This window comes from Conger conger, chromosome 4 (genome assembly GCF_963514075.1).
Source record: "Conger conger chromosome 4, fConCon1.1, whole genome shotgun sequence".
NCBI lineage: Eukaryota > Metazoa > Chordata > Actinopteri > Anguilliformes > Congridae > Conger > Conger conger.
The window spans coordinates 17,286,653-17,300,778 of record NC_083763.1 but is presented as its reverse complement, the minus strand read 5'-3'; the positions used below and the strand labels follow the sequence as shown (position 1 = coordinate 17,300,778).

At 39.8% G+C, this 14,126-nt stretch overlaps 1 protein-coding gene across 1 annotated transcript; it reads left to right on the top strand.

Annotated features, from left to right (window-relative positions):
- Positions 1-3,562: 3,562 nt before the first annotated feature.
- Positions 3,563-10,615, top strand: LOC133126488 (cytochrome P450 2J2-like). Its single transcript, XM_061238764.1, has 9 exons — positions 3,563-3,829; positions 6,775-6,937; positions 7,189-7,338; positions 7,668-7,828; positions 8,028-8,204; positions 8,983-9,124; positions 9,519-9,706; positions 10,115-10,256; positions 10,338-10,615. The coding sequence occupies exons 1-9, from the start codon at positions 3,638-3,640 to the stop codon at positions 10,511-10,513; spliced, it is 1,491 nt and encodes a 496-aa protein (XP_061094748.1). The 5' UTR covers positions 3,563-3,637; the 3' UTR covers positions 10,514-10,615.
- Positions 10,616-14,126: the final 3,511 nt, after the last annotated feature.

Sequence of the window (14,126 nt, the reverse complement as noted above, 5' to 3'; positions counted from 1 at the left end):
GGATGAAATCAATAAAATAATCAACACCAAAAAAATAATCTCCAAATTATACAAACTAATATCAACCACAGACCTAACAATATCCCTCCCCATCCAAGCCTGGGAAAAAGACTTATCACTCAGCTACAATTCAGACTTCTGGACTCAAATCTGTAGCAACACCTTCGCGATGACCACCAATACTAACCTGCAACTAATACAATACAAGGTAATTCACAGAACTCATATCACTCACCAAAAGATGTTTAAAATGGGATTTGTGGACTCGGACACTTGCACTCTACTGCTCTTTGAATACACCAGATAATTACTTCCACTCGACCTGGCTCTGCCCACCAACTCACCATTTCTGGAAACAAGTCACAGACCAAATATCTCTCATTATGAGCTGTAGCATTCCACTCTGTCCATCCCTTTGTCTGCTAGGAGACCTCTCAACAATCAACCCACCAAATCAAAATACCAAACCTGTACTCATTGCCCTAGCTATCGCCAAGAAAACCATCCTCTTAAACTGGAAAAGAAGACACAAAATAAACAACACATTGGTCTAATCTACTCAAAGAACACATATCCATGGAACTAATTTCACACCAGCGCCAAAGCTAACACATGGCAAACATTTGGGGTCCTTTCATAAAATCATTCAATTTGCCTGTGGACTAACCCCCCAACACCCAACCTAACCAACATATACTCACATACTCTAGAAACACTATCCATGCAATGCCATATCCTAATCCAACCCATCCATTTTTATTTTATTTTATTTTTTCCCAATCGTTATTTTTATTACTTTTTCTCCTCTTCCCTCCCTTTTTCCATACTATCCATTCAAGGCTCCAATCAACAACCACCCACTTGTCCACCTGTCTGTTTGTCTGTTCATCTTCCTGTCTATCTGCCCGTTGGTCTGCGTGTTCATATGTATACACAAGTCACTCTTTCCACACTTTATAATTCTTTTTATTATTATTCTTTATTTCTTTTTTTTCCATTTATTGTTATTTTTAGTGACTCTGTCTGTTTTGTTTTACCCTCCCCTCAAAGGTTTCATACTGTTTTCTTACTTCGGTCTCTCTCTCCCTGTATATATGTTTGTTTTTGTATTATTAAAAATAAAGTTGACCTCCCAAGGGGGGGTGGTGGCGGGAATATTAAAAAAAAGGAATCCTGATCAGTGATTCGTGGATTATAATGCCTTGATGCAATATGCAAATATACACACAATTCCTCCATTGCTATTAGCTGTGGTTCCTTTAAGCAATGTATTTAATTTAATGATTGAATTATGATATAGTACTCCTGAGTGAGTGAGTGAGTGAGTCCCTGCATGCACTGAATTAGTATCTTTCTGACACATAAGCGAGCCGTGGGAAAAACATTGAAACATGAAAATACATTTATTGAAATAAAAGTATATAGTTTTTCCCATATGTTTGAACATACTGCAACATATAGATCAGCCATCATCAATTCTGCACCTTCCGAATCTGTCCCTGGTTTTCTATTCTCAATGGTAATTAAAAAATAAATTATGCTACTGATTGGCCAGGCTTCACACCTGATTCCTAGGTAAAGGAAAGGTGGAAAACCAGCAGTTCTCAGATCTCGAGAACTGTGATTTGACTATCTTTGACGTAGATTATTATTAATGCAGCCTTTTTTGTCGTTTTTAAAAATTCTGGAGCTCACTGTACAAACTAACATCAAAGGATATGCATAGTAATGTAAAAAAATATAAAATTAACTCAACTGCATAGGTTATTTTGTCTTTCTAATTCTCCCTCTCTATTATTAGCCTAAGCCCATTATGCTTACACCATCCCCACTGTTTACCTGTCACAAGGTTTCCAAGAAACAACTATTTTAATGTTCCTGGGAAGACCACATTAAGTATATTTGAATCTCATTTAATACACAGATAAATTCAGGAGAACAAATGTAATTGTTTCCATCAGCTGGAACAATCATGTAAATCTCAGATGCTTCCTATCTTCTTGACTTTGAAAACACAATCTGATTTCACACAAGCGAAGGAACGGTGTTGTTTTGGGTATTTTTTTTAAATAAAGTTATTTTAGATTTTTCCATTTTTCTCCCAATTTGGTAGCCAGTTTTACCCTATCTTATGCAATTAGTGTTAGCTGAGGGATACACCGCCCCTCGGCGGCCCGAAGGTATCTGGCGATCCGAGAACAACACGCCTTCTTCAAGCCACTGCCGCCTCACAGCAAGGAGGTCCTGGGTTCGAATCCCCGTCGGCCGGGGCCTCTCTGTGCGGAGTTTGCATGTTCTCCCCGTGTCTGCGTGGGTTTCCTCCGGGTACTCCGGTTTCCTCCCACAGTCCAAAGACATGCACGTTAGGCTGATTGGAGAGTCTAAATTGCCCGTAGGTATGAGTGTGTGAGTGAATGGTGTGTGTGCCCTGCGATGGACTGGCGACCTGTCCAGGGTGTATTCCTGCCTTTCGCCCAATGTATGCTGGGATAGGCTCCAGCCCCCCTGCGACCCTGATCAGGATAAGCGGGTTCAGATAATGGATGGATGGATGGATAGATTTTTCCATTTTTCTCCCAATTTGGTAGCCAGTTTTACCCTATCTCATGCAATTAGTGTTAGCTGAGGGATACACCGCTCACACCCCGTCCCTCGGCGGCCCGAAGGTATCTGGCGATCCGAGAACAACACGCCTTCTTCAAGCCATCTCGTCTCATGCTCGTGACCATGTTTCCAAGGCGCCCGGGGTGCTGTTGTGTGCGGTGATCCGCTAACCCTGCCAAGTCCCTCCCTCTGGAGCAGCAAGCCAATTGTGCCACTCCACAAGAGCCGGCCAAACTTGACTTTTGGCAGGACCAGGAATAAAACCCCGGTCCTCGATGTGCAACTGCAACTGTTTTTTGTATCTTATCTATTACAACATAAGCATATTTTTGCACTGTAACCAACAGGGTAAAGAGCATTCCACACCTTGTGACAGTACATACCATACCTTGTGACCATACCTACAGGCAATTTGGACTCTCCAATCAGCCTAACCTGCATGTCTTTGGACTGTGGGAGGAAACCGGAGTTCCCGGAAGAAACCCACACAAACACAGGGAGAACATGCAAACTCGACCGGGATTCGAACCCAGGACCTCCTTGCTGTGAGGCGGCAGTGCTAATCACTGCACCATCCGTGCCGCTGTGACAGTCATTAGCACTGTAAATTCAAGCTTTACTGCAAATATATATAGAAAAACATTGGATATGATCAGCCATTAACGGTATTTGTGATGCTGAACAGAAGGCAATAAAGTATTTGCAATCAGGTGTGACACTAACTATAACTTTAGTGCATGAGAGTGCAGCACAGTCACAGAATTAAGAAATCAGATGGAGAGATGTTTCCCTTCCATGGCAATACAGAAAGAATTACACTTTGCATGGTTTTATTGATCAATTTGTACAGTTTACCAGCACATCATGTAAGTTACACTAGATGATGTTCCACTTCCATTGTGTGCTCTGGTTGGTTGCGTAATGAGTAAAGTCCGAAAGGCAAGTAGACACGGTTAACTCCATTGGAGTAGATTTACAGCACAGAGGGCTTCAGTATATTTTTCAGCTGTGCTTGGGGTGCTTTCTGTTCAAAATGCTGCTGTATTCCTTGCTAGAGGGGCTTGATATCAAAGGGCTTCTAGTTTTCCTAATTGCCTTCCTTCTGATTACAGACTTTCTGAAACACAGAAACCCCCCCAACTTCCCTCCTGGACCGTGGAGCTTGCCTGTCGTGGGAAATGTCTTCCATATAGACGCCAAACAACCACACATTTACCTGACAAAGGTAAGAATAACCTGTAAGAATGTTATGCGTCATATATCAATCTACCATTGAATAAATTCAGTTAAACTACTCATCATGCCTGATAATAATTAGAGCCGGGATTCAAAGCTGATTTAAGCTTTCGAAACTGGTTGTACAACGGATGGGTCTGGTCCATTGTCTCTATTAGTCAGTTTGCGTTCAGCCCTGCCAATATCCACAATATACGCTACATGGAATGTTCACACATCAATATTACTTCGCGTTTGTAGATCACCGTCATCTACTTTGTAACTGAAATTAAATCATTTTGCCAGTGGTAACGTACAAAACTAAAACGTGATTCTAAAGTGTCCTTTGATCTTCTTGGGGATTTGTAAAGGAGTAGGAATGAAAATAATATAACTAAGGCAACATCCTCGGATAGAAATACCAGCAAGACCAACAAACCAACAACTGCACGTAATCTGGCAGTGTCAAGATAAACGTGTAGTGTTACAACAAAGACAAATGACGTTGCAGTGGGGATACGTTACATAACATTACGTTGCATTACATTAATGGCATTTGGCAGACGTACAGTCCTGTGCAAAAGTTTTAGGTGGGTGTGAAAAAATGCTGTAAAGTAAGAATGTTTTCAAAAATAGTAATGTTAAAAGTTTATTTTTACCAATTAACAAAATGCAAAGTGAGTGAACAGAAGAAAAATCTAAATCAAATCAATATTTGGCGTGACTACCCTTTGCCTTCAAACCAGAATCAATTCTTCTAGGTACACTTGTCCAGGTTCTCTGGAGTGATGAGTCAAAAAAGGGTGGTCGCACCAAATATTGATTTGATTTAGATTTTTCTTCTGTTCATTCACTTTTTGTTCATGCATTTTGTTAATTTATAAAAATAAACTATTAGCATTTCTATTTTTGAAAACATTCTTATTTTACAGCATTTTTTCACACCTGCCTTTTGCACAGTACTGCACAACAAAGTGCAAAGTGCATACACATAACCAGGGATAAGTGCGCTGAAAGTCCTTAGAGGGAAGTACCATTTCAACTGCTGCCTGTAAAACAAAGATAAGGACTAGGGCGTTGATCATCAGTTTTTATTTATTAATAGTAATACAAATGTATGAATAAACTGCTTACCTAGCAAAACAAAGCTAGCAAAGGTATCATCCTAATGACACAAGTAAATAACACAGGTAAAGACAACAGTTAAGGTTTTGTTGTGCAGGTAGCAATTGAAATTGTACTTCCCTCTGGGATCTTTCAGTGCACTTATCCCTGGTTATGGGTATGCACTCTGTTGTACGTCGCTCTGGATAAGATGCCAAATGCCATTAATGTAAGGTTTACAGGGTGGTAGGTAGAAATGAGAAATGATACAAAACGCCACTATTTGAAGTACGCTTTAACACTCTTCAAGTGGTGACATCAACATCGTCACATCATCATGAAGCTTGCTCATTCTCAAATCTGTGAGTTGTGTCCTCAGGGGTCTGTTGGCACCTTCATGCATATGTTTTGCGATTGCCTCACTGCAAATTAGTTTTGGAACGAAGTGGCCGTAACTTATCCAATATTGTTGGCAGAGATATTCCATGCTGTCCTAGAGTACTCATTTCGAATGACAATTCAAAACTAGATTTATCGCGTGTGGTTGGCTGGTTGGCCTCACGGCAGCTAAAAAGATGCTTGCACAAAGGTGGAAGCCATCGCATGCTTTTCCTAGTTTCACTGGGTGAATAGCTTTTATCAAATTATTTCTATAGAAACATCAATCATGCAGATAGGAGATTGGATGCCTGGCATTGGGCAGTTGCTGATGTGAGGTTTTTGTTTTGATTTCAGGTATGTGGTTTGGGTTGTGTCCTTGTTTTGTCCTGTTAGGGGGCGGATTTCAAAAGACAAGTGCAAGGAACTGTTCGGTCAGTTAAAAAATATCTCTGAAATTAAGTTCATTTTGGTTCATTTTGCTCATTTGATGACCACACATTATTCAAGCTTTTATTTCATCCTGTCTGGACTGATTTACTCCCCTTTACTCAGTATTAACTGGTTAATTACTGTTCTGCAATTTGTCCAAAATGCAGCTGCTAGGCTCGTAACTGGAATGCCTCCTTGGATTTTATTTGATTTTATTTTACTTTATTTTATTAATTACAAGGCGGCCCTGCAGAGGTGTTAACTTCAATCTTCAGATAAAGCTCTGCTTTCAGTTCAAGTCAAGACTGGTACCAAAAGGAGACTGGGCTTTCACCACCAGGGCACCTAAACTTTGGAATGACTTGCCTTTTGAAATGTGTTCAGCAAGCTCTATATGTTAATTTATGTCCCAACTTTTAAAAGTAGCTTTTTACTGAATTTTGCTGATCTTGTGCTTCTGTGTTCTTGTGTCTATGCATAGTGTAAGTGTATTCATATTCTAGGTGTACGTACTGTATATACACAGTCCAAGTTGGGAGCTTTATTGTGTTACGTTGCATCTGATCTTACTGTTTACATGAGGTAATCTTAGTCATGGATAAGTTTATGCTTGGTAGTAGTTATTACAATGGGAAACCCTGAAAAACTGCTAAACTGTCTGTGCTATGTATGAGGTATTTCCTACCAACTCATAACATACCTGCCATACCAATATTTCATGTTCCAATGTGAACTATTATCTATTGGTAGTGTATCAGATGGGTCACTACTGTAAATATCAGTGGCTTCACTTTCCCTTTCCTATTGTAGAGATATCAGACTCAGTTCTGTAAATGTAATTTCTCACACTATGCAAAGCAGAAAATTCATGGAATGTTCAGAGAAAATAAATTGCAGCAAGCTGCCAACATAAGCAGAAGTCCTGATAACTGTTTACATTCTAAGCTGTTAATATCCCCTTTGAAATTGGTGTAACTTAAATTAAATCCACACGTAGAAAGCTAAACCACTGGTGATGAATTGTTCGTCTCATTTTCAAAGCTGGCCAAGGTTTACGGGAATATCTTCAGCATCCGCCTGGGTAGAGATAAGACCGTACTTGTGACAGGGTACAGAATGGTGAAGGAAGCATTGGTTACTCAAGCAGAGAACTTTGTGGATCGGCCTCCAAGCCCAATGGCTGACAGACTCTATTCAGGAACAGGTAAGTGTCACTGTCTACAATCACATCTCTCATTTTCCTCTAAAAATTATGAGCAAAAAAGCTATATAAAATAAACAGTACAAATAATGAACTGATGAACTGAACTATATTTCCATCAGTATAGGTTCTAAGATGTCCAAAACCTCAACCATCAAAACATTTTGCTTTTTGTCTGTACTCTACAGTACAGTAGTGAACCTTATTGATCAGAATGAAAACAGAAGCAAAATGAACATGTAAATTCCGCCCAGGCATATTCATGAGCAATGGCTACAAGTGGAGGAAACAGAGGCGATTCGCTCTCACCACCTTGAAGAATTTTGGATTGGGAAAGAAATCCTTGGAGTCTGTCATCTGTGAGGAGGCCCAATTCCTCCAAGAAGTGATTGAGCGGGAGCAAGGTAAAGCATCAACTAAACAAGGGAGAGGATTGGAAGGCTCAGATTCCCCTCAATATGTTACAAACTCACTCTGTATGCTCATCTGTTCATCATGTCTCCAGATCAAGTAATTTACAGGATGATTAATGTTACATTTTCAAGAAGAAATCAATGAGTGTTAGAAATTTCATGGAAATGTATTAAGTTGGATGGAAGAAACAAATGCTTAGCCAACATCTCATGCAAGGCTGTAATTTTAAAAGGCTTAGTATGTCGAACAATAGTGTAAATGTCAATGACATCTGAATATTAAATCTGAATATTAAAGTTATCTTCCTCTTCATTCATAGGTAACCCCTTTGATCCCCACTTGCTTCTCAACAATTCAGTCTCCAATATCATCTGCTTTATGGTTTTTGGACACAGGTTTGATTATAGTGATCAAAATTTTCAAATTCTCCTGAAGCTGTTGTCAGAAATACTTAAGTTGGAAGGTTCCATATGGGCACAGGTAGGAGCGGTTTCCACTGAAAGGTTTATAATAGTATCTTTAATGTTAATATATGGATATTTGTCATAAAAATAACAATAACAGCTACACTGAATGCCCCGTTCAGATGCAATATTGATATCTGAGATTACTGTAAATAGCTGCGACATTCCTTATGAAACTGTAAATCCTCACTATGAATTCATATTTTCCTATTCAGCTCTATGAAGCTTTTCCCACTGTGATGAAGTTTCTTCCAGGACCACATAATGAAATCTTCACACATTACAAAGAACTCTGTACATTTGTGAGAGGGGAACTGGAGAAGCACAAGGAGGACTGGGACCCATGTGTCCCACGTGACTATATGGACTCCTTCCTTGCTGAGATAGAACGTGTAAATGTTTCTTTTTTCCTGTTGCACTAATGATCATATTCATATCAATCATGGATTACAATTGTGAACATTGGCATGTTCCTTTGTGCTGCTTGTACACTCAGTGAGCACTTTATTAGGTATTTATTAGACTTACTTTTTAGACTTCTACTGCTGTAGCCTGTCTACTTAGAGTTATTATGCGTTGTGTGTTCAGCGATGCTCTTCTGCATAGCACTGTTGTAATGTGTGGTTATTTCCATTACTGTCACCTTCCTGTCAGCTTATACTAGTCTGGCTATTCTCCTCTGACGTCTCTCATTAACAAGGTGTTTCTGTCTGCAGAACTGCTGCTCACTTTTTTGCACCGTTCTTTGCAAACTCTAGAGACTAGTGTGTGTAAATCCCAGCTGATCAGCAGTTTCTGAGATACTCAAACCACCTTGTCTGCCACCAACAATCATTCCATGGTCAAAGTCACTCAATCACATGAATAGGTAGGTGTAATAAAGTAATAAGTATTTCCTAATAAAGTGCTCGGTGAGTGTATATTTATAATAGACATCTGATTTTTCTGAAAGAAGCATACTGTAGCACATGGGAAACGTCAATCCAAAAGTACCAAAAAGCTTCTGGTGATGCAAAATCCATGTTGAGTCAATTGTTAACCTTAACCATTTAATCCTCTTCTCTGCAATAGACTTACATTAAAATAAGGCGCACATCATATTTAACTGGGCTGCAGAAAATAACCTGCAATCTTAAAAATGAAAAATCTGATTCACATTTCTTTTGTCAGAATAAGCATGACCCTGAGGCCGGCTTTGATGAGTTTAACCTGATCATGTGTGCTTTGGACCTGTTTCTTGCTGGAACTGAAACCACCTCCACCACACTGCGTTGGGCCTTGCTCTACATGATGAAATACCCTGACATCCAAGGTGCATGGTTCCCAACAGATTTCCTAAAGCAACCCTCCTACTTTACAGTTTGATTTTATAATTGTATTAATTATTTGATAAAAATATATATTTAATTCGACGAAAAATTCAAAGGTCTAATGAATCCTCAATGAACATTTCAAGGCAAGTGAATCCCACACAATCATGGAAGGGAAAATAGATCAAATAGAGGAGGAGGAGGAAGAATTTGTCGATATGTAATAACAAAAATAAACAATGAAACTAAAATTACTGTTCCAACTTGTACTGTACTGTACCTGCTTATTACTATTACTTTAACACACAATTAGTTATAGTTTAGCCTGTGGCTAAAACTTTATGAATAATTTTATTACTTTAAGTGGTCATTCATTTTGGACTTATCCCACTACAGAGAAGGTCCAAGCGGAGATTGACAGAGTAATTGGGCAGTCACGCTTACCCTCCATGGCAGACAGAGCCAACATGCCCTACACTGATGCTGTGATACATGAGATACAGAGGATGGGCAACATTGTGCCCCTCAATCCCTTCAGAATGGCCAGCAAAGACACAACACTAGGAGGATACTTTCTTCCAAAGGTAAGAAGCTCAACAGGTACTTTATATGTTTGAAATGTAGGGGTATAAATCTTCCTTTGTCACAATTATTCTTTTTTAACAATTCTATTAATTTCACAAAAATATAAATGGCCCACAAAGTACAAGCCCTTGAATGAGGACATTTCTTGTAACTGCTAGCCAAATAATTTGGTCAAATACCTTAATATAATGTCTGCTGCCATCTGCTTCATTTACAGAGGAATGTGTACAGTGTAACATCTATGAAACTACAAACAGAATAATGTCCATTGTCTAAGCACAAACGCCCTTATAACGTGAAGAAAACTAAACTAAATGAATATTTTACACTTCTTTGCATACAGCTTGCCAATTCTAAAAATCCAAAGTTTTTTTAGAAACTGCAGTCTCGGTATTTTCGGTGTTTAGGGCACGTCGGTATTGGCGAACTTGACCTCAGTGATGTTTGACAAGACCGTGTGGGAGACACCACATACTTTCAACCCCGGACACTTCCTGGATTCTGATGGCAAGTTTGTGAGACAGGATGCATTCATGCCCTTCTCAGCAGGTAACAGGAATACAATTGTATGCACTGAATTGCAGGCAGGACAAGTAGTCGTTTGTTAATTAACATGGTGCTTCTCATCAGGTAAGAGAGTGTGCCTGGGGGAGCAGCTGGCTAAGATGGAGCTTTTTCTCTTCTTCGTCATCATCTTCCAAAAATTCAGCTTCTCCCCTGTCCAGGGTGTAGAGCTAAACCTGGAAGGTGAAATCGGAACCACCTTGACTCCAGTTCCTTTTAACATCTGTGCCTCCCTTCGTTAAAATGCCTTTAGTAAACATTCCAAAGCTGAAAATAGGACAGATTTTGCATGCAATGTATGTAAAAATCCATGCTTCTACCTGAAATAAATACTGTCCCCGAAACATTTCTGTGGTTTCTCACATCTCTCTTGCCAGAAGGCCCATCTGAAAAAACTGTATATTCTGCGAGTTGCAGACTAATTGGAGAAAACAAAGTTGTGCACTCTGTAGGCTCCCACCATTTATTCAGGAAGGTGTTTTTCACACCACAGGATAGCCATTGGAATCCTGATCAGGATTTGGTCCATAAGTATAATATTGGGAAAGAGCAATACCGCCAGTACTTTCAATTAAAATCTGTTTTAAAATATAAAATTAAAATAATGAACAACTACTTACAACCACCTCCGCTAATGGATGAAATCAATAAAATAATCAACACCAAAAAAATAATCTCCAATTTATACAAACTAATATCAACCACAGACCTAACAATATCCCTCCCCATCCAAGCCTGGGAAAAAGACTTATAAATCAGCTACAATTCAGACTTCTGGACTCAAATCTGTAGGAACACCTTCACGATGACCACCAATACTAACCTGCAACTAATACAATACAAGGTAATTCACAGAACTCGTATCACTCACCAAAATATGTTTAAAATGGGATTTGTGGACTCAGACACTTGCACTCACTGCTCTTTGAATACCCCAGATAATTACTTCCACTCGACCTGGCTCTGCCCACCAACTCACCATTTCTGGAAACAAGTCACAGACCAAATATCTCTCATTATGAGCTGTAGCATTCCACTCTGTCCATCCCTTTGTCTGCTAGGAGACCTCTCAACAATCAACCCACCAAATCAAAATACCAAACCTGTACTCATTGCCCTAGCTATCGCCAAGAAAACCATCCTCTTAAACTGGAAAAGAAGACACAAAATAAACAACACATTGGTCTAATCTACTCAAAGAACACATATCCATGGAACTAATTTCACACCAGCGCCAAAGCTAACACATGGCAAACATTTGGGGTCCTTTCATAAAATCATTCAATTTGCCTGTGGACTAACCCCCCAACACCCAACCTAACCAACATATACTCACATACTCTAGAAACACTATCCATGCAATGCCATATCCTAATCCAACCCATCCATTTTTATTTTATTTTATTTTTTCCCAATCGTTATTTTTATTACTTTTTCTCCTCTTCCCTCCCTTTTTCCATACTATCCATTCAAGGCTCCAATCAACAACCACCCACTTGTCCACCTGTCTGTTTGTCTGTTCATCTTCCTGTCTATCTGCCCGTTGGTCTGCGTGTTCATATGTATACACAAGTCACTCTTTCCACACTTTATAATTCTTTTTATTATTATTCTTTATTTCTTTTTTTTCCATTTATTGTTATTTTTAGTGACTCTGTCTGTTTTGTTTTACCCTCCCCTCAAAGGTTTCATACTGTTTTCTTACTTCGGTCTCTCTCTCCCTGTATATATGTTTGTTTTTGTATTATTAAAAATAAAGTTGACCTCCCAAGGGGGGGTGGTGGCGGGAATATTAAAAAAAAGGAATCCTGATCAGTGATTCGTGGATTATAATGCCTTGATGCAATATGCAAATATACACACAATTCCTCCATTGCTATTAGCTGTGGTTCCTTTAAGCAATGTATTTAATTTAATGATTGAATTATGATATAGTACTCCTGAGTGAGTGAGTGAGTGAGTCCCTGCATGCACTGAATTAGTATCTTTCTGACACATAAGCGAGCCGTGGGAAAAACATTGAAACATGAAAATACATTTATTGAAATAAAAGTATATAGTTTTTCCCATATGTTTGAACATACTGCAACATATAGATCAGCCATCATCAATTCTGCACCTTCCAAATCTGTCCCTGGTTTTCTATTCTCAATGGTAATTAAAAAATAAATTATGCTACTGATTGGCCAGACTTCACACCTGATTCCTAGGTAAAGGAAAGGTGGAAAACCAGCAGTTCTCAGATCTCGAGAACTGTGATTTGACTATCTTTGACGTAGATTATTATTAATGCAGCCTTTTTTGTCGTTTTTATAAATTCTGGACCTCACTGTACAAACTAACATCAAAGGATATGCATAGTAATGTAAAAAAATATAAAATTAACTCAACTGCATAGGTTATTTTGTCTTTCTAATTCTCCCTCTCTATTATTAGCCTAAGCCCATTATGCTTACACCATCCCCACTGTTTACCTGTCACAAGGTTTCCAAGAAACAACTATTTTAATGTTCCTGGGAAGACCATCCATCCATCCATCCATCCATTATCTTAACCCGCTTATCCTGAACAGGGTCGCAGGGGGCTGGAGCCTATCCCAGCATACATTGGGCGAAAGGCAGGAATACACCCTGGACAGGTCGCCAGTCTATCGCAGGGCACACACACCATTCACTCACACAGTCATACCTACGGGCAATTTAGACTCTCCAATCAGCCTAACGTGCATGTCTTTGGACTGTGGGAGGAAACCGGAGTACCCGGAGGAAACCCACGCAGACACGGGGAGAACATGCAAACTCCGCACAGAAAGGCCCCGGCCGACGGGGATTCGAACCCAGGACCTCCTTGCTGTGAGGCGGCAGTGCTACCCACTGCACCATCCGTGCCGCCCCTGGGAAGACCACATTAAGTATATTTGAATCTCATTTAATACACAGATAAATTCAGGAGAACAAATGTAATTGTTTCCATCAGCTGGAACAATCATGTAAATCTCAGATGCTTCCTATCTTCTTGACTTTGAAAACACAATCTGATTTCACACAAGCGAAGGAACGGTGTTGTTTTGGGTATTTTTTTTAAATAAAGTTATTTTAGATTTTTCCATTTTTCTCCCAATTTGGTAGCCAGTTTTACCCTATCTTATGCAATTAGTGTTAGCTGAGGGATACACCGCCCCTCGGCGGCCCGAAGGTATCTGGCGATCCGAGAACAACACGCCTTCTTCAAGCCACTGCCGCCTCACAGCAAGGAGGTCCTGGGTTCGAATCCCCGTCGGCCGGGGCCTCTCTGTGCGGAGTTTGCATGTTCTCCCCGTGTCTGCGTGGGTTTCCTCCGGGTACTCCGGTTTCCTCCCACAGTCCAAAGACATGCACGTTAGGCTGATTGGAGAGTCTAAATTGCCCGTAGGTATGGGATTCGAACCCAGGACCTCCTTGCTGTGAGGCGGCAGTGCTAATCACTGCACCATCCGTGCCGCTGTGACAGTCATTAGCACTGTAAATTCAAGCTTTACTGCAAATATATATAGAAAAACATTGGATATGATCAGCCATTAACGGTATTTGTGATGCTGAACAGAAGGCAATAAAGTATTTGCAATCAGGTGTGACACTAACTATAACTTTAGTGCATGAGAGTGCAGCACAGTCACAGAATTAAGAAATCAGATGGAGAGATGTTTCCCTTCCATGGCAATACAGAAAGAATTACACTTTGCATGGTTTTATTGATCAATTTGTACAGTTTACCAGCACATCATGTAAGTTACACTAGATGATGTTCCACTTCCATTGTGTGCTCTGGTTGGTTGCGTAATGAGTAAAGTCCGAAAGGCAAGTAGACACGGTTAAC